General features: G+C 42.1%; 1 protein-coding gene across 1 annotated transcript; it reads left to right on the top strand.

The window, feature by feature from the left end:
* Window positions 1-22: 22 nt before the first annotated feature.
* Window positions 23-21,360, top strand: CCDC80 (coiled-coil domain containing 80). The gene is made up of 8 exons (XM_040570247.1): window positions 23-727; window positions 1,097-3,000; window positions 6,658-6,814; window positions 12,060-12,196; window positions 12,820-12,968; window positions 16,191-16,294; window positions 17,680-17,760; window positions 19,974-21,360. Exons 2-8 carry the CDS (start codon window positions 1,108-1,110, stop codon window positions 20,318-20,320), a joined length of 2,868 nt encoding a protein of 955 aa, XP_040426181.1. The 5' UTR covers window positions 23-727; window positions 1,097-1,107; the 3' UTR covers window positions 20,321-21,360.
* The last annotated feature ends 166 nt before the right edge of the window (window positions 21,361-21,526 follow it).

Below are 21,526 nucleotides of genomic sequence, written 5' to 3'. Positions count from 1 at the left end.
CAGAGCCTTCCTCCTCCTCCTCCCTCCGTGTGTCAGAGTGGGGAGGAGGCGGGTTCTGCTGAGCTGTTAAATCCTGAGTGAAGTTTCCCCCATTTCCAGTGGCCACCGTTGTCTGAGGCTGGTTCGGAGCAGGGCTGGTGTTACCCTGACATTTCTGGGACCATAGCCAGCCAAGAAGGGAAGGAGAAGAAAAGACGAGAGTTTTACAACTTGCTTTTGTCTGAGTGTGGAGAAAGGGGAACGGGAAGCGTCTTTTTTTTTTTTTTCAAACATCACATTCCTGTGTTTTTCTTCAGCCTGGAAAATATATTAATGCTGGTGCTTTCCTCTCTGGAAACAAAGGAGCTAAACTGGACTGAGGAAGCAAGGAGTGGGAAGGAGGCTTGGGGAAGTTTAAAAGAGAGGGACTCAGAGCAGCTGGGAGTTCCCTTTCCTTAAATGAAATCTCTGCCTGTGTGGGTAACCGGCACAGAAAGAAGCCAGACCTGCAGGTAAATGGAGAAGCAGAGATCCCAAAGGAAACTTCCACTCACCTCGTCCCACTTGTCGAGAAGGTGAAGAAAAAAAAGAAAGTTAAAAGATACACAAGTAGACGGACGGGCTCTGGGACCTGCTGGGCTGCATAAGGATAAATCACTGAGCAGCAGCAAAGCTGTATGGCATTGCTCTCCTTTTAAAGGAAAAAGACGTGAAACCTCATCTCGGGAAGGGGAAGTTCCCTGGGAGTGTAAGTCTTAAGTCAAACTCTTGGCTTTCTCTTCTATGTACTGGACCCTTTCTCTGTGTGTGTGTTTGCATGTGTGTATGTGAGAGTGTGAGAGAGAGAAAGAAGGATGTGGATCACAGTGTCCTTTTGGACAGAGTCATGTTACAGACGGATGATCTCATTTTGCATAAAATGACCCATTTTGTGCTTTCCCCAAAACAACCTGTAACTCTGTAAAACCGCCAGGGCAGGACTGAGGTGTAACTAGCACCCTTAAATCACTGAAACTACCCAGCCTCTGTTTTGTGGTTGTTGTTTTGTTTTAATCACTTGTGCAAGATATCATCATACTGTTAACATCTAACTTTTTCTTCTCCTCCTCCCCACAAGCGGATTGCACAATGAACTGGAGGCCAGCTCTCAGCTTAGCCCTGCTGTGGGCAGCGTGGCTAGTTTGCGGCTCTGAGAAGACGGGGAGGCTGGCAGAGAGAGGGAGCCATGGAGCTAGGAAAGTGCCTCTGGCTTACAGGGCTCCAAGCAGCCTCGTGAGAAGGTCTGGAGCATCCCCGAGGAATCTGAGCCCAAATCCCCAACACCCTGTCACCAAGCGGGATTCTTCAGCACCTCTGAAGGCACCTGCCGGTCTCCTGAAAGAGGAAGCACGTTCCCACCCCAGAGGCATGGGCACCAGAAAAAGACAGATACAGAGACTCACAGCTGCAGCCAAATACTCCAAATCCGAGATGATTAAGGACGAAGGGATATCTACTGCCGCACAGTCACGGGTGGCACGCTTCCCTTCGGGGTCAAGTTCCCCCAATGTCCTGGCCAGCTTTGCTGGGAAAAACCGGGTGTGGGTGATTTCTGCGCCCCACGCCTCAGAAGGCTACTACCGGCTCATGATGAGCCTGCTGAAAAATGATGTTTACTGCGAGCTGGCTGAGAGGCACATCCAGCAGATTGTGTTGTTCCATGAAGAAGGGGAAGAAGGGGGAAAAGTCAGAAGGATAACAAATGAAGGAAAAATCCTGGAACAGCCACTAGATCCTGCCCTCATCCCTAAGCTCATGAGCTTCCTGAAACTGGAAAAGGGGAAGTTTGGCATGGTGCTGTTGAAGAAAACTCTGCAGGTGGAGGAAAGGTACCCTTATCCAGTCAGGCTAGAGGCCATGTATGAAGTCATTGACCAGAACCCCATCAGAAAAATTGAGAAGATGAGGCAGAAGGGCTTCATACAGACTTGCAAAGCAGCTGGGGTGGAGGGACAAGTGGTTGAGGAAGGCAATAACGGGGGCAGCACCCAACCTACCCCTGGCGGTGGACATGTCCAGGTGTCAGCAAGGAAGGAGGAGCCAAGGAGGAGCAACAACCAGCCGACAAGGACCAAAACTGTGAGGAAACCAATGACAACCACTGTGGCTACTCCTCTGCCCACAGTAAGGACCACTACCCTCCCTACCACCACCACAACCACCCGGGCCACCACCCGCGCAGTGACAACAGCAAGCAGGCCTACAATAACGACCACCCCCCTCCCCACCACGCAGAGGACCTGGACCACAAAGTCACATACGACCACGGAGTACCACAGGCCGCCGGCAGCCCCTGAGACCACCACGCCGCGCGTCGCGGCCTCTGAGGACTTCTACTCTCCTGTGTGGAAGGCAAACCGCAGGGACCGGCAGCGCAGCCACTCAGAGAAACAGCCGATGGCCACACGAAAACCAAGCAAAGGTGGCCGCCATGAGAGTTTCACAGAAGTCCCTACAGACCCCTCGGTGCACTACACGAAGGCAAGTGTGAGTAGGTTTAAAGATAACCGAACGGACAGGAAGGACTACAACCACAGGGACCTGAATGTCACACCAGGGCAACACAAGCCAACCAAGACTAAACCACCAAAAAAGAAGACCCAAGAAAAGATACTGAGCAATGAATATGAAGATAAATATGACCCGAGCAAGCCCGCTAGTCCCCATTTAGAAGAGGAGATTGCAGTGGGAAGCGTTCCTTCAAAGAAAGGAAAAGAGTCAAAGAAGCATGAGCGAATGGATAAACCTGAGAAGGAGAAGAAGAAGAAGAAGGACAAGCTGCAGAAGAGTGAGAAGCAGTCCAGGAAGGACAAAGCTGAGAAAAAGAGCAAGCAGGACAAAGACCGTAGCAAGAAAAGCAAGAAGGGGAGCAGGACAGAGAATGAGGATTTCCCCAAGCCCAACAAGAAGCCTTTCTTACAGCCTCCCAGGAAATCAGTGACTGACCTCCTGGAATATTTTGAAGGCAAAAGGCGGCTCATTGTAAGTAACTTGTTCATCTGAATCTTATTTCATAAATGAAGTCATGTCTCCCTCCCAGTAGGAAAATCACGAACAAAAAGTTTATGGTGCTTTTGTATTAATCTTTTTTGTTGAGTTTAAGAAACCAAACCTCTAGACCTCGAGGATCATTTCCAACAGAGAAGCTTTTGTGGCCTCATGTTGGAAATCCTAAGTGCAGTATGAACATATTTCAGACAGGAATTAGGCTAAAACCTTTTCCCAGCCTCTTCCCATAGGCTGCCATATAGCCATCAGATTATTTTGTTTCCAATGGATATGTAGGTGTCAGGATCTGTACGGTTATGATCAATAAAATGAAGGTCCAGTGTGGATTACATCCACTCATCACTTTGGGGTACTTGCCAATGTTACCACATTTCAGTGCTCAGCGCATCCTGCCAGCTGGCACACCTGGTTTGTATTGGTGCTGGTGTCCTAAAACTGGAAGCAAGCCACGTGTACTTGGCAGTACAAGTGCATGGCTGATGGAGAATATGCACAAAGGCATATGAACAGATGCCCTGAGGTAGGATTGTTACATTTCCCATTATTTCTCATGGGAATTTGGCATTCACATCCCCTAGATATCTTCAGAGATCGCATACAAACTTTATTTTTTTCCTCCTGCTGTTTTTATTAAACTATAACTCTATGGTAAGCTTTCAAGTCTTAGAAAGTCAGCATGGTCTGGAGTTACTTCTCCCAGGGTTTAAGAGTGTTGTATGTTTTTCCAGCTACTTATCTAAAAAAACACTTCACCTGGGACAGGAAACAGTTTTAGCTGTAGTACAAATGTTTTTCCTGGCAGATGGCACATACCCTGAAAGGTACACTTTGAAAAATAGTTATTTAAAAATATTATTATAGGAGCTGGTTTCTTGCAATTATTTCACTGCAAGCTGGCCTCTTTGATAATTATTGTCCAACTGTCAGTGTCACAACATAGTTTTGACTTTGATGCTCCATATTCCAATACAAATAGCTAAGATGCCAAGCCAAGATTTCAACCCCTGGAATTTAATTAATCATTCTGCTGATGATTAACAAACCTGAGCAGAATCCAAATTTCTTCTTCCCCTCCCCACTCTTCCAGCTGTAGGGGCTGTGCAGAGCTAGCAGCTATGAGTGAAGAGCTATATATTTGAAAAATTTGAACTTGACTGAATTTTGCTAATATTGCCTATTAGTTACAAGTTAACCAATAGTTAACCAAACCAAAAGCTGAGAGAGAAAAACTGCAAGGAAGTTTGGGATCTTAGCCATATATCTCAATGTTGTGGCTTCCAAGAATATGTGCAGCACCATGACAAATAAAAACAAATATGAAATATGCCAAAAGCAGAGCTTACAGATGTCAGACTGTGAATTCATTACACCAACACAGTCCTAGAAAGTTAAAGGCTGGTCTGAAATTTGAACCTTCTGATACTAGGCCACCTCTCAGCTGGATCTCCAAGAGAAGAGTTGCACAATCTCAGGCTGTCAGATCAGAACTCACTGGGGAGAAATGATAATACCATGCTGCACTTTATTTCTCCAGTATCTAATACAACCCTCAGCCTGCTTGCCCTGAAGTTTCTTGAAGGATAGGTTTGATTTGAACAACAGTAAAAGCAGTGGCTGAAGCCTGCCATCTCTTTTCCAGGGACAAAGAACTTTCCAATACTTTAAATACATATACATGCCTATTTGCATCCCTTCTGATCAAACTATTCAGTTCCCTTAGGATAAGTCCTTCCAGCTGGATGAACTCTGCCATTCACGAGTCTTCAAACTGCCTTGCTAAAGAATTTGCCCACACTGCTCCAGAAGTGGCTCTACCTGAGCTATTCCCCATTGCATTGCTATACTATTGTCTTTCAGCCTCTTTAGGAGACCGGCTCCTAAGGACATCATTTCAGTCCTCTCCCAGTACAAGAGAATTTGGAGAGACACACCCTTTTAAGTCCTACACATCACTATGGATTTCAGACCGCAGATTTAAGTGGGCATTTCAAAAATCTGGAATTCTGAAGGCTAATCTTGGTTATGTTCAATTAATGACAGATATAGGACCCAGCTACAAAAACTGAAAAAGCATATGGGTTTTGAGCCCTGCAGCCCCACTCCTCTATGTTTTTTTGTTGTTGTTGCAGTCTTACTGCTTTTGAGAAGTCTTGGCTTAGTGATTTTGTTTTTGTTTATTTTTCTGTAGTGATGAAATGCAGGCTGATGGTTTATATATAACACTTACACACACATGCACATAGATGCACACCCATATGCACATACACACACATGCATGCAAATGCATGTAGATAAAATGTATATACTGCCTGGGTTAAAACAGTCCTATAACAAAGCTTTGATATGAAGCTTGTTTTGCCTCTTGAATGTTCCCTGCTTTATTCTACAAGGCTCGATGAAGTAGGCCTAATTCAGACTTCACTGTGTGCTCCTACTTACGGCCTCTGAAACTAAGAGGACAATACAAACCAATAGTCTGGTTTTAATCTCAGTCCTCAAATCCTTTTCACAATCCTTTTTTTATTTGAATTATTTCTGAGCAATTTAAATGCAATGTATTACATGCTACGGCCCAGAAATCGAATCTTCTTTGTGCCTGATTCTCATTCACTCTCATTGTCCCAGTGCTATAGCTATGCCAGGGGGCCTTTCTATAAACTAGAGTCAGATCTTTTAAGCCAATAAATGCCTCCTACATTTCAGTGCATTGATGAACTGGATTTATAAGGAGTGTATCATAAAAATTAGCCTTCAGGCACTACAAGCTTAAGAGGGTAGCTAGGAGACAACTGCACCTGATACAGACTGAAGCATAAGTTTGCAATTGAAGGATTCTGGTGATTATTTATGACCCAAAACCATAAAATTCAGATTCCAACTCCCTTTGTGTTTGGGGGACTGGTGGTAGGCACTTGATTGCAGTGACACAAGTTAGGATGTTTATGTTCCCAGAGCTGGGGCTTTCCTCCCCACCTTCTGCTGGAAACTGCTGCATAGACTACTGCATATTGTTACACACATACACACCTTCCTTGGGATGTTTGAATCCTAGTCACTGATGAAGGATCTGAGTTGTGTGCTTTACAATTTTTAAGCCTCTGTCAGGAGACTTTGAAATGAATAGAGTACTATAGAGTTATATAAGTATTCATGAAGCCCTAGTTGTATTTGCACTGTGATAGCCAAAATATCCACGAGGAGCCCTGCCTGGAACATGGGACAAGGCCAGGGTGGCTGCCATGTTCCCAGTGCTCCCGCTGTGAGTGAGTGGGGGGAATCCTAGATTTGTTGTACCCCTGAAGCCCTGGCAAGGCAAGGGATAATAGGAGGGCACATGGTTTTCTGTAAAACCCAGTGCCATTTCTTCTACCAGTACTGTGGAGAGGCAGAAGAGCTGGTGCCACCAGCTGGCCATGCCTCCTATGGCTCTCCTGTGACTGCCTGAACACCTTTGGGACAGGCCTGGGCCTAAATGTACACTACAAACACAAGCAAAATAAAGTTACAGAGCAGCCAACAGCTCCATGGAAAATAAATCCCAGTTTGCAAGCAGTGCCTAGTTCTCCTTCAGTGAAATAGTCACCTGTTTCATTATATTAAACAAGCTCTTTTTTCTCTGCCACCAACCAGCTGATCACGACTCCCAAGGCAGACAACAACATGTACGTTCAGCAGCGAGACGAATACCTGGAGAGCTTCTGCAAGATGGCAACGAGGAAAATCTCAGTCATTACAATTTTTGGCACCATGAACAACAGCAGCATGAAAATTGACCACTTCCAGCTAGGTTCCGTTTTTTTTTTTTTACTATTTTCTTTCCACCCTGCGGGCACAATAGCAGATAGCAAAGGGAGAAATTTCCCCAGCTTGGGTCAAGATCTAAGCAACACTATTCGTTGTGGTATAGCAACGCTTTCAAACCCATTCTTCCTCTTCCATGCTGACTACCCCCACTTCGTATTTACGTAAGTGCCTCTGGTATTTTCCATGCTTGGTCTTCCAGTGCTGTAACTTGAGCACCTTCAGCTTTCTTTGTGGGAATTTATAAAACCAGTAGAACAGTCAAACAGTGAAAAGGCCTAAAAATGTGATGAGGGCATGGGACAGAAGGTGGAAGTTAGGCTCAGTTCTACCAATAACTTGAATATCAACCTCACTGTCTGACTGAATGGCTGTCCTAACACAACTCCACCATTGGTTTTTGCAGGATGCCTGCCATGGGTGGCTATATACTTGCTAGCATGTTTTAAACACTGTTTAAAGAAACTGGCTATTGTCATGAAGGAGAAGAGGCTGGGAACAGAAGAGACTGAAGGGAAATGTTTGAGATTATATTCAGAACTTGGCCCAAGCTAATCCTGTTTTGAAATTCAATATTGTTACCTCCCTGTCCTGCCATGTAACATTTTCTTATACCTTTTCTCTCCTTACAAAGATGTGGAAAAAGACGGATTTTGTGGAGGCACACTAAACCCAGAACAGAGAGAGAAGTGTGCTAGGTAGACCCCTTGCAGTGAGTTCTTCTTCTTCCCAGGATCAGTTTTCTAGGCCTAACAGCTGATTTTGAGATGTTCACAAAGTGAGTGTTCTCCACAGAAGAGGCCCAGGCACATTTTCCCTTTTCTGCTAGTAAAGAGGTAGGAGATTTCAGCCATAACCTCTAGGTATTTACAACCTTACAAATTTGCACCAGCATACCTGATTATTAAAAGGTTTACTATTTTAATTCCTACAGCCTCTCTATACCCTTAAAGCAAGACACCCATTGGTGTGACTGCTAATTGCTGGCTATCACAAAGAAATTAACCTTTGGAGGCACTGTAAATCAGAGTATGCAGGTCTTGCAAAGTAGCTCATTCAGACTTATCTAGTACTACTTTCTTTACATGCACGTTCCCGTATCTACAGATGGCACAGAGCATCTACCTCTCTGAGGTAGCTTTGAAAACAACTGGTGTCGGTGCTCAGGTCCCAGGGAAACACCAACCAAAGCCAGCAAGAACCTTTCCTTTCCTTATGGCAGGGTTTGGACAAAGACTTCAGGTCCAAGTCCAGCAAAGCACTTAAGCTTAGGTATCTCTTGAAGCATGTAAACAGTCCTGTTGCTGTCTGCATCTAAAGGTTAATACCAGCTTAAGTGCTTTGCTGGACCAAAGCAAAGGAATAGTATAAGAGCTACTCACTTTGCTTATAATTCACCACATCTTTCCTCTGGAAGTTTATTTGGTTTTACCAGGCCTTGGGAAGAGATGTGAGATGGAATGGAAAGCTCAGGACCACATGATGCTCCCATCAACCGTCTCTTTCGGGGTATTTCAGGTCTGGCATACAACCGGCCAGAAAATTACAGAACTATGCCTGGCTTCCAGCCATGCCTCTAACACTCTCAGAGGGGACCTAATTGGAGAGCAGCAGACTTGTGTCCCTGAACAACAGGGAGTCACATATGCAGCCAGAACGCCCATTCGTGCGCCTCCTTGACAAATCTGGAGTGGCACAGGATTTTCCACATCAGGCCAAGGTTTCTCAAGGTCACTTTCTGTGTACCTAGACCAATCCGTCTGTCAGTGGACTGTTTAGGTTTATATATAGCTCCAGACTGGCTAATAAACAGACAGTCAGTCTGTCATAGACCATGTCAGAGCGACGGGCCCTTTCAGCCTGTTCCAAACTTAACTTACACCCAAACTTTCCCCAAACCACACAAATGTGTGTAACAGAGGAAATCTCATAGGAGGAATTAACTTGTTAAAGAAAAGCAGGAGACAGTGGGGCGTAAGTTAAACTTTACATGAAAGCTCACCTTACATATTTGCTCGGAATGCCTGATCATGAACTTTTAAAAAGTTTAATTAATGCAAACACCTTTCTATTCTTCCTCCCGTTCTCCTCTGCCCTTCCTGTTTGCATGGCCTCTTCATGGCTCAACCTCTGTCAGCACAAACATTTTGTTCTAACAAACATTTTGTTCCCAGTATTTATGCTGTAGTGAGAAGCCTTAGCACCCAGCATGACAGGGTCTACTTACCCCAGTCCTAAGTCTTGGGACTTGCTGTGCTAGTGAACTATAAATGACAAAAACAGGAAGACCCATAGAAAAGACTTTTCACCTGAAATTTCAAATACATTTTGAAGCAGTTAATGAAAGAGCTTATTAATGCTGTTTGGACTAGATCAGCTCATCCTGAAACCAAAGAGCATTTCCCAGTTTCCCACTGGAATGACAGAAAAGCTGAGAACTCAGTGCAGAGTTCTCTTCACCCCAAGTTGTCCTTTTGGTCTCTTTCCCCAACTCCTGGGAACTGGGCCTTAGTGAACTAAGCAGCAGCTCCAGGCTAGAACACACCCACCCCATAACCAAAGCTAGCACCCAACCTGTTAGGCCACTGGACTGCCACAGCAAATTGCTGAACTTCTCTGCAACCTCATTTGAATTATTTCTAAAGAGTAACTCATCTTCCCATGTCTAGCTGCTAAAGATGTACGGAGAAAAGCTTCTACTCTTTCCGTGACCTTTCCAGGAACAGCAAGGACAAGATTTTGGTAGTAGCAGAAAGTCCTAACTCTGTTGTTACTTAGGCTGACCCCACATGTCTGTTATGACAGTAAAGGATGGGGACAAGTAGTTAACTGGAAAAATATTAGATTTTTAGTTTAATTTCTTTTTTGACTCCCTAGAAATCACTTCCAAGTTTGCAAAGCAAGCCAGTCCTTGTGGCTTTTTTTCAAAAAAAAACAACCAAACAAAAAAAATACACATTTTACTGTATCATTCTTGTAATTTAATTTTCTTTACACTGTGTTGAAAGACAATCTCCCAGCAGTGCAACTTGAGTGCTATCTTCATGCTGATATCTACAGTCTTTAAAGCAGAATAATGCCATGGGTCAATTGGTGTAAAATACTGCACCACAGTTGTTTTTCAATGTGTTCCACACCAATTCCTCTTACATTATTCTACCTCCATACAGGCCAATTGGGTAGTTCTGATTTTGCTTTGGGAGAAAATTGCAGGCATAAATATGAAATTTTAGTCTTTGTTTTAATAGTCATGCTGGATATTAGTAAGATGCAAATCTTGTTTATGAAGCACTGATGCATGATTTACAGATATTTTAAAAAGCGAATAACCAATTAGCACATCCAGCAACACATCTAATGTGAAATTTATAACACTGCCTGTAATTCTTTACAAAACTTTCAACTGAGGTACATAAACCCATGTACAACCATATAAATTACGCCTACAGCATGATTACTTCCTATAACCAAATTGCAACATTTGCTGTATTATTTTGTTTTTCTGTAAGAAGCGGGTCCAAGGTATGAAACCTAAAGGGCAGTTTCTTACTCAAACATCTTCCCAAAGATGTAATTCAGAAGATTCATCCAGCCTATTACACTGATTAGACCTATTGCAAAATTTGAATCAGATCAATATGCTCCTGGAAGCTGTGGATGTTTAGAAAATAGTTTAAAATTCCATATTGTTTAATGAGTCAAATATTGTCAAAATATACAACATTTGTTCTTGAAGAAGTATTTTCTGCTGCTGTATGCTCAACTCAGATGAGTTCATCTCATGTCTGTTTGCTGGTGAATAATGGTGGGGCAGGGGATGGGAAAGTTGGGCCTCTGGATCCCAGCTCTTGACCGGCTGTGGTGTCTCTGTTTGACTTCAGGCAGGTCACTTACGCCACGGCTGGGATTGTTAAGTGTGGATATGAGTATTTATAACCCAGAGCTGTCATAGGGCATAAACAAGTAACATTTGCAGACAGCTCTCTGGCCCCCAGGTGACAGGGTGCTTCATTTCACTTTTTGTGTGACTTAGCCTGTCTTTAGCTTTCCAGGCACACAGTTTCATACAGAGGCCAGTTCCAGCATTGTCACAGTTGTACAGTGCTGTGCTGGATGCTGAGCCGATGACATGGAGGCTTTCAGGACTTGGCTCTAATGCACTCTGGCTCTAAGGGAAGTAAGGAACCTCATTACCTCCACAGGCTTGTCTTGTACACGTTTCAAATCTCTGTCATATGTCACACAGCTCTAACTTTGCAAATGTATACTGAGAATTTTTTTTGGTATTTGCCACCAAATGATGGCAAATCATTTGAAAATGGTGAAATGGGCAAAATTTTGGAGTGATCAGATTAGTGAATTTTCATGTTGAGCACAGGAAAAGAGGCATAAAGTTTTGAGTTAGTTAGAAATCTTTTCAAATATTTGGTTCTTATCCATTTGAATAACTTGGAGATTTAATAACTCTGTAATTTTCAAAATGAAATTACAGTCTGCTTTTTTTCCAAGCCTGTCCAAATGTTTTCTTAGGGTAGAGCAATGAGTATATACAAAATCATTGTCAAAATTATGTTTTTTCCCATTAGGTTACTAGAATGGGAAATTAACATCGGCAAGCAGTTGGAGGAGTGCCACAGCAGGGTATTTGTGGAGACCTAAAGAGCTAGAGCTGCAGTATTCAAGATACATTAAACAGTTTCTGGTTTCTTGTAGTCACTAAACATCCCCTGTCATTTTTTAAGACTGGAAGGCACTCTAGAGTCCTGGCCAACCTTAAGCTGTTCTAACTATATTTTACTGACCCAAATTCTCTATGCTGTTTCATTTGGATGTGGTGCTTTCCAGCTCCTGTCCTAAACTGTCAAACAGTTTCTATTTTCTACTGCAGAAGTGGCTGCATTTCAGGAGCTGGAGAAATGATTAACACATGCATATAAATGTATAAATACGCCTAAAACATCTTTCCAGAAAAGAGAAGGCAACCAACAAAAGGAGAAAAGTTGAATGCTGTAGTACATATGCCCTAGGGTAAACTGATTTTCTGAAAATACAGGGATTAAAACCTGGCAGCTAAAAGCCACAGTGCCATAGTGGTGATTTTGAAGATCTTGCCAGTGCAGTGGGAAGAGGGCTTCTGGAAGATGAATCTCCCCCTTTATTTCAAGGTGAAATTGAAGTCAGCATTCTGTGCAACTCCATGACTATTTTTATTTCTACTGTTTTGTATTAAGATAATGAAAAGCCCATGAAAGTGATAGAGGATGAAGATCTTGTGGATCAGCAGCTTATCAGTGAGTTGAGGAAAGAGTACGGGATGACCTACAATGACTTCTTCATGGTGCTGACGGATACTGACATGAAGGTCAAGGTGAGGGTTTTGACTACTGGAAAGAAAAGACATTGGAAAATATGAAAAAAAAGAAACAAGAAATTATAGGCTTGCATGTCAGGCACATCAGAGAGTGATGCAGAACTTTGTCATTGCTGGGCGACAAGAAAAAGGACAGTAAGAGAAATTTTCAGGAATTAGATAGGTATCTTCATGTTCTGCAGATGGGGGATTTCAGGAATTGTGGTTTTCTGCTGGGATGGTGAGTTGACGCCACAAGGACGGGCTAGTAGTCTCTGGCAGGGGTTTTTAATGCAGTATATGGTGTCCTAAAACAGCATGGTTGCTCAACAAGATGACAACATATTGTATATGGACAATGCTCTAGCTGAAGGGCCCTACAAAAGAATATATTGACAATTTGTTGCCTGCAACGGCCTGCCCTTATCACATTGGACAAGTACTCACAATATGTCACTTCCAAAGAAGAGTCTGATTGCTAAAATAAAGAGTATTTCCATGATTTATAATCTGTTTTAGGCCTTGTTACCTGTGTGTAAATGGGGATATTTTAATCTCTGTATATCCTGCTGTGCTGTGATACATGCAAAATGACTGCTACTATGTGCATCCTTTCTCCATTTGTTCTTCTTGCTTAACAGCAATACTATGAAGTACCTATAGCAATGAAGTCTGTGTTTGATTTGATCGACACCTTCCAGTCAAGAATTAAAGACATGGAAAGACAGAAAAAAGAGGGCATTGTCTGCAAAGAAGATAAAAAGCAATCCCTTGAGAGCTTCTTATCGAGGTATTACCTTCTGCTCTTATGTGCTGCTAGTTCCAATAATTTCTGTTTTACTGGAAAAATACCTATCCAACTACTTTTACAATTTTTAATACAGATTTCTTCGTATTAACAGTGATAAGCAAGTACAGAGATGCAGCCACAGCAGAACGCACTCTTGCACAGAGCACTAGGAGTCAATATGCATGTTGTATTTCCTGACTGACTGCACATTTTTTGGACACTAACTTTCTGTATCTTGGTTCCCCCACCATGACATGGAGATAACACTGATTTGCATTAGAATGGCAAATAAGGATTAATTCACAGATGTCAGCTCAGTGTTTTGAATGAAGCACAGTGTTGATATTTCAACCATCAACCATGACAGTCACATTAATCCCATTCTAATCCCTTTCATGTAGCTTGAATCAGTAATTAATTCTCTGTAACTTCCTTCTTATCCGGCTTGAGATAACAGTTGGTCTTTGCCAGTATTAGTCATACATTGTATTAGAGGTCTTGCAGATGTCTCTTGTAAAATGTCTGAGACCTTCTGTAGCAAGACAGTTTTGTTTATGCAGTGTCTATATGCTGTGCTACTGCTCTACCTGTGAGACCTGAATACTGGGAAATAAACATGTCTGGACTGTGGGAAGATTCAGATCCAAAGAACAGCTGTGCAGCTATGGCCCTCTGTTAAAGGGTAATTTACATGAAATTAAGGCTACCTCATCAGTCCAGGCTTTACCTGCTACTACTGCATCCTCCTCACCTAATATCAAAATCCTTGGGGGGTACACTTTTAATGCCAGATGGCTATGCAAATAATTGAGACAGCATGATGTGTTATGACTTGAGGGCGAATGGAGCAACAGGCAAATGAATAGGTTGCTGGTTCATAAACATTTTAAAATTCGATGGCCACTTCAATGAAAAGAGAACATTTAAGATGTACCCCACCCTCCTCACCACCTCCTGTTTAGGTCTCAGTGATTCATCCCCAAGACCACCGAGAAGAACCACAGTTTGGAAACAGCTGCCCAACACAAGAAAGGGCTTTTATGCTAGGAAGTGGCAGCTCACAAACCCTTCTTAGCTTGCAAACAGCCCTAGTAATAAACACGCTAGAAAAACAGGCAGGAAAAATGCAGAGTGGTACATCTATAAACAGAACTGCCACTGCACAGAATACATCTGCTGTCTGTGAAATAGACATCAAGCTTTAAGTATCGGGTGGACTTCACTAGCCACGGTAACTGGCCAGATTCCCAGCAAGATTCATTCCAGCTTTGTCCAAGATTATCTTCCCGGCTGAGCAAGGGTCCTGGCATCATCTCCGTGGTGTTGCTCATTTGGGAGGTCAGTTATAATAATGCAAACGTTGTTCTTAAAAACGCTGTCTGGAATGAAAGAAGACTGAGAGCTGGAGCTCGCTTGAGTAATGCTTAAAAGCCACATGTACCAGCAGGAGATCCTTGAGTTTTTGGGGAGGGAGTCTTCCTGTAGCCCCAAGACACTGGCTGTGGTGCTCTGGGCTCACAACACAGAAGGGGGTGCAAAATAAGGTGGAAGTGGAAGAACAGGGTGCACAAAGGGAAGGGTCTGGCACATTTGCCAGGACAGTATTGGCCTGTGTGCTCAGATGTCAGGAATAAGGCATAAATCTGTACATTAGTATCAGTAAACTAACAGCTGTGAAGGGCCAACTAAATTAATTTCTCAGTACGATGTGACCCCAAACAAGCACACCAGGTATTAGGCTTGCCTGGGGCAGGAGGATAGACTGCTTGAATGATTTTCAAACCTTTTCAGCTCTATGTGTCTACAAAGCAGATATTCAAAACATATAAAGTCATCATTAGAGTATCTTAAAGCAGCTCACAGGCAAAATGTTATTCTGATTTATGCCCTAGACAAAATGTGATCCAACGTTTGCAGTCCCAGTCTTTGTTTATAGGCAGCCAGGTGTTTTTGCTATACGAAATACCACAAAGATTTTTTCACCCACTTTCAGAATAATAAGAATTTCTCCCTCTTTTCTTCACATAATATATATGACTCTTAATGCTCCTCATTGCTATTCACATATACACATACCCATGTTTCTTACTTGTTCCTCCTGGACAACATTAAAATTGGGGAGCTTTGCTTTTCAAGCATTTGCTCTTTTAATGATAAAAATACAAGCAGCATCAGTCAGTCAACAAGACAAAGAATTAGCCAGGAGCATCCTCTGCTCTTTCAGCAATTTCTTCTGTGACTTTGAGCAAGTCCCACCTTATTTCCTGCTTCTCTCTAGTGGAACAGTGTTGATCCATTGCATTAGCCTTTATTTTGTGATCTTCATTTGGTGCTGCGGAAAGGCAGGCTATTATTGTAACAGGGTAACATCTGCATCCATTTAAAACATCATTTCCTGCTATAAAAATATCCCTGCAGCTTTGCAAATTCCTATAAATCTGATTTATTTAGGTTTAGTGGAGAAGTACCTTTATTCAAAAAAGCGGTTGTTTGGAGAATATTAAATAACTCTGTAGTTAGAATTTTTAAAGGCTTCAAGTGTCCCTATAGCATCACCTTCCTTTGAGGGTGAAGGTGATACTCAGTGCACAAGTTTAGGTTAGATGAGACATCCCATATTAAAGGAAAATATTGTCCTATGGATGGCTTATATACTCGCAGGCTCATACTGCCACATATATGTAAACAAGCTTAGATTTAAAAACACACTAAAGGTATTTCGAGTGAATGCGGTAAAGAAGAAAAAGAGGTCAGTGACTATTTACACAGAAGTATGAGTTATGTCTGAAATGAAGATACACCCTAATTCCCAGACAACCCTTGGACTGCAAAATCACTGAGCAGTTCCAGGAGCAGCGAGTGACATAAAAGCTAAAGTGTCTAGTGAGAAATTCTACAGGAATCTTTTTTTGCACTTGAATACACAATTCTCAGTAGTGTTATATCTACCAAGGTGGCTCAGAGCAAAGATCATCAGCTTTGCAGTGTTTGTTTGGCCAAACTGCAGCAAAACTGCAGATGCTTTGAGTTCTGGAGCTGTAAAATTTCAAACAGGCTTTATCCTCTCCCAGTGATGGATGGAACTGGGAAGATCTCCCACCCAGCTGTTACTCAGAAGCTGTGAGAGATATCACGTATCTCAGCCCACACAGCACAGGAACGCTGAGGGCACTTGAGTCACGTGTTGTGATGGTTCCCTGTTGCACTCCTTTCTCTTTCCAGGTTCCGATGGAGAAGGCGGCTTGTGGTGATTTCTGCTCCCAGTGATGAGGACTGGGCTTATTCCCAGCAGCTCGCTGCTCTCAGCGGACAGGCCTGTAATTTTGGTGAGTCAAAGGAAATAATATTCGTGGTCCCCAAAACCACATCCTTCCTGGTGATGTGATGGATTCCTTTGCTCAAGTCTGACACTAGACAATCTGAGGAGTCCGACAACTGGAAAGTTTGCTGTAGCTACTCCAAATATAATTGGAAAATACTGTGCTAAGCAGGTAACACAATGCACTGTGACAGCTAACACCACTAAACCAAATGTTCCCTAGAATCCTTTGCGTGAAGCAGAAAGGTTAGCACTCTGAAGCTTATCTTCAGGCTTATACTTCAGAAAATCAGTAGCACAACCACTTCAGCTTGCATATTTTCTTTTTCCTATTGCACAAATAAATGATGCAATGCTTTGGGATCCTTTGCAGATCCTTAGAGCCATCTCAGACCTAGGTCAGGTATCAGGGAGATGCATGAATGTCAGCTCTTTGTTTTTTTCCTTTTCTTTCCTGCTCCATTTCCTAAGCCTGTAAAAAATCTTAAAGGAAGCTACTTCAACCCAGTAACAATCTTTTCAGCCCCTTAACCAGGTACTTAAGATCCAGCTAAACGGTCAGTGGAGAGACAGAATGAAACAGGCCCTATTCCAAAGCCATTATTGCAATACATTATAATTATGCCCAACAACAGATTTGCAGTGTCACTGCTACACTGTCTGCTTATTCATAATCACCTGGCTTTCATTTGGAGTTTCAGCATCATCTTATTTAGTAGCTACCAAAGTAAACTGTGACATGGACCACTGGTAAAATCCTTTCTGAAGAACAGAGCACGACCATAAGTTAATTCCATCTGCCCTTTGCTAAGGAGAGCCTTAAGGAGATCCAGTGAGTTGCTAAAGCATTTATTCTCAATGTTTTTTCTTAATGAAGTGATGTTTCCAAACATCTTATCTTCAAGTTGTAAAAACAGTTACATCAAAGATTTTGTAGATCATATAGACTCTTGTTCATGAGCAGTTTCTACAGTCCCTAAGATCTTCAAAGCAGAGGCAACAGACCAAGCCGTGCTCAGAACAAATGAAATAAGTGAATGCCTGTCCTAAACCATTCACTGCAGTGACCTGTGGTGATTATATTGACTCTAAGTACTTTTCTGCTGTGTGGATGACAAGTAAGAACTTTACTGGTGAACAAAACAGTGCAGAGACATTCTGAAATTGGGGGTGACTTCTGCAGTTTACTTGTATGTCTAATGCTTGTATCCCTATGGTACAGAATGACATCAAGTGCTGTTGTCTTTAGGATGAACAACTCTTTTTCATGGAGGACTGCTGAGACTGGCTGCTAATTCAGCAAGCATAAACCTAGCTGATTAAACTGAAATCTGCCCAAGAATGTGCATAAAGATTGGGTCTCACTCAAAATCTCCTTCATTTCCTCCACAGGTCTACGCCATATAACTATCCTCAAATTGCTAGGAGTTGGAGAAGATATCGGCGGTGTCTTAGAGTTGTATCCAATTAATGGTAAGTGACCGTTTCCAGTTTCTTCAGTACGACCCATGAAGGGCATTATGCAGAATTCAGTGTTTCTTTGCTGTGATCTCTTTAGACGGATTGATATGACTGGGATTATAATGTTGGGTTTTTTTGTTTGTTTGTTTTCTGAAACAAACAACAAACAAACAAACAAAAGAAGGCACACAAGCAAACAACAAGCTTTCTTGGTGTAACTGTTCTAAACATTATATTGATTCTTCAGAATAGAAAAGCCCAAAGATGATCTGGAAGGCATCTCCTATCTTTATCTTCCACCTAAACATACAATCACAAGTATAATCCTCTGCCTGCACTGCTATCAATAACAAAGAAATGTTCATGTATTTTCCATGCTCAAGAGTTTGCAAAGTTTATAGAACATATACCTAGCAGGTTCTCTTTTATGGGTCCATCGCTCATCTTCCTTTGCACTTGCATCCCTGCAAGCTAATTCAGGTAGTTATTTTTAGGAGAACTCACTGTCAGGAGAATTTCAGGGTACATTTCAAAGGCTACGTGTTCCTCTGCTACCCAATCCCAACAACTACCTCTGTCAGTAGAGATATGAGGACAAGAAACAGCTTATTCATTCCATCACCATTTTTACAGCACTGTACATGAAAGCATCTCAGTCCTTCTAGCCCCATACAGATACAAGTCCAGGCCTAAGAAAGACTAAAAACAGGAAAAGCAGGTCTGATACTTCTTTCTTCAACACCCTTGTATCCATTTACTTTTCACTGAAGAACTTTATGACCTTAGTCCTACATGCTAAGTAGCCCTCCCCACATCTCTTCAATGTATTTTTCTAATCTCCCTTTGAATTCACTTTATCTTCTAGCACCTATACCTACCTGCAGAAGCTTTGCAGATCTACAACACACCTTTTATTTCTACTGAACGTGACCCTTATATAGCTTTATTTCATACCCCTTTCCTCTTGTGTGGGTAAACAGTTAATCCCTATCCATCTCTGCAGTAGCATTCACAATTCTGTAGACCTCCCCCCAGCCCATTTGTTTTACAGACTAGAGTCTTGACTGACTTGGTCATTTCTCATACAGAACCTACCCAAGCCTATGATTATCCTTATTGCTTTTCTCTGTTGTGTTTTTTTTTTCCAGTTATTCAAGGTTAGAGAATCATAATTGTGTGCAGTGTTCAAGATGGACACAAGGAATAGGTTTTAATGATAGTCTCTTTTCTTTTTTGTGTTACTTTCCTTATAGCTTCTAACGTCTGTGTTGGCTTTTGGTGATTAGTGAGCAGCGAAAAAGCCTTTCAAGGAACTGCCTTTCATAACCCTAAACTCTATTCTAGAACAGCACTAGTCCCAGCACAGGCAACTATGAACTTCACTGGTTACCTCCCCCCACTCCAGGAAATGATTATATATTATTCCTACCTTGCTTCTGCCTTCCAACCATATTATCAAAGTTTCTTTTGAAGTCTTCTGGAAATCTGCATTGCCTGTATCAGCCAGACCACCTTTAGCTATCTGATTGCTGATCTCCTTTGGGGAACCTCAACAAGTTTGTAAGCACAAAGCCACTTCATAAGAGACCTGTTACTAAGCCAACTCTCTCTATAGGTGTCCACTGATTCTAGTTGTCTTATACTTTCTACCTGCTTACTCGGTACAAGCTTCATGCTTAAAAGCCCAGAGTTCACCAAATCTGCACCAGAACATATGTTTTTAAAGTGGACATGGCATCTGCCACATCGCATAATTCACACATAATTCCAGTTCAAGACTGAAGCTCCATACTAACATTAATGACTCAGAAAATTTATCCTGCAATTCTCCCCACAATCACATTTTTATTCCAGTGGTTTCTTTCAGTGTGACTATTTTTGACATATGCCTTCTGCATACATGAACTGTGACTCAAGACGCATGGGAGTCAAAGACATACATGCGTGTTGGGTGAGGAAAAGGTGTGTTACACCACAGCAGCTTCAGCCTAGAGGAGAAAGACAAATTTACTAATCCTAACAAAACTGTTAAAAATACAGCTTTGGTTTCTGTGCAGCAGCCTTGCATTTCAGAACCAGGAAATCCTAATCTGCAAATAATAAGAACCTTACATTGCCAGCTATTGGACTGTATCCTATCTCACGCTGCAAATTCACTTAGCTACTAAAATCATCGCTGTTGCCTAACCGAAATGTCAATGCTGTTTTATGTAATCGCTTTCTAGGAAGCTCTACTGTAGACCGAGAAGACATCCCAGCTAATTTGGTGAAAGACATTCGAAATTACTTCCAAATTAGCCCAGAATATTTCTCCATGCTTCTAGTCGGGAAAGACGGAAACGTCAAATCCTGGTATCCTTCTCCAATGTGGTCCATGGCAATCGTGTACGACCTGATCGACTCCATGCAGCTTCGGCGACAGGAGATGACAATTCAGCAATCACTCGGCATGCAGTGCCCAGACGACGAGTATGGTGGGTATGGTTACCATAGCTATCACCAGGGATACCAGGAAGGTTATCAAGATGACTACCGTCACCATGGAAGTTACCACCATGGATATCCGTACTGAAAAGAGCAACTTAGCCTCTGACTGCCCCGTGCCTGTCTTCTAATAGCTATCCAAGCAATAGGTGGCCAGTTGCAGAAAGTTTTTCCAGGCCACCTAGATATCCATGCCTCCTCCTTCCACTGTTCAGTCAAGGGACTTTGGTCATTTGCCTTCTCAAAAATGCAGAAGCCTTTACAGTGAAGCAACTCAAACCAGTAGTATTGAAGCTTTAAACAATAAAGACTCCTTTGTATTTTTAATCCTTTATAAACAAAGGGCATCAGCAGTTGCTGTTTGTTTGCGTTAAAACCAAACAAAATGTCCCTGCAGCCTCAGTCCATGGACAATACTACAGGGCAGGAGACAAACTGTCCAACAAATACTGCAATGCTCTTTGTAATATTTTTTCTAAGGAGAAAAAAATATTTATTGGAAAGTGAGAATTTTGCATTGTACTGATGAAGACAAGCAAAGAATCACACTGCAGGACTTTCCCAAAAAAAGGAAATGTTAACAAAGTAGCATGTGGCAGGTTCTTTAAGAATAATAATAAAAATTCTTTTGAAATAGCTTGTCTAAAAAGATAGCAACCCTTCTACAATGCATCAGCATTGTAGTTAGCTGACTTTGCCAACGAAAGTAAGAATTTATGGCTATGGCAGGACTCATTCCAATACAATACAATGTAAAGTTCTCTTGAAGTCAAAGCTTGCTGCATGGCCATTAATTCTTTTAATTGGGGTTCCTGTTCTTTTAGGTCCTGCCTACCTGGCAGTTAATGAGAGCTAAGTGGAAACACCAACCATACAGTATTGTCTGAAATACAGAAAACTGAAAAGTATTATTTTCCATCAGAAAAAAAGAAAACATTCTCATTCACATATTTTAAATGAGTTGTAACTAGCTCTCTATAGTAATGTTCTTCAGTAAACTCTTGCTCTAAACTTCAAATTTATTTCTACCTCTTCTCGTACCCTCCCCCATAAAAAAAAATCTGGACTAAATGTTTATAGAATTGTTTGGGTATAATTTGATTTGCTACTAAACCAGCTGTATTTCCACCATGTTTTCTGAAATGATTTTCTTCTCCCTTCTCCCTGGTGCCTTTGGGCACTGGATCTGTTGCACCATCCTACTCCACTGAAATCAGCTGCAGGAACTCCATGTGCAGCCATGCCTCCAATACCATTTTGGTTAGATTTCTAAACATGAAAGACCCATTGGCAA

This window comes from Cygnus olor, chromosome 1, assembly GCF_009769625.2.
Source record: "Cygnus olor isolate bCygOlo1 chromosome 1, bCygOlo1.pri.v2, whole genome shotgun sequence".
Taxonomy (NCBI): domain Eukaryota; kingdom Metazoa; phylum Chordata; class Aves; order Anseriformes; family Anatidae; genus Cygnus; species Cygnus olor.
This window is presented reverse-complemented; position numbering and strand designations above follow the sequence as displayed.

Bases quoted from the DNA above. Each gene is read 5' to 3' on its own strand.
- CCDC80 (XM_040570247.1), top strand. From the start codon at position 1,108: ATGAACTGGAGGCCAGCTCTCAGCTTAGCCCTGCTGTGGGCAGCGTGG. The intron at 12,969-16,190 runs GTATTACCTTCT...TTCTCTTTCCAG, and splicing joins CTTGAGAGCTTCTTATCGAG to GTTCCGATGGAGAAGGCGGC. The intron at 17,761-19,973 runs GTAAGTGACCGT...ATCGCTTTCTAG, and splicing joins AGAGTTGTATCCAATTAATG to GAAGCTCTACTGTAGACCGA.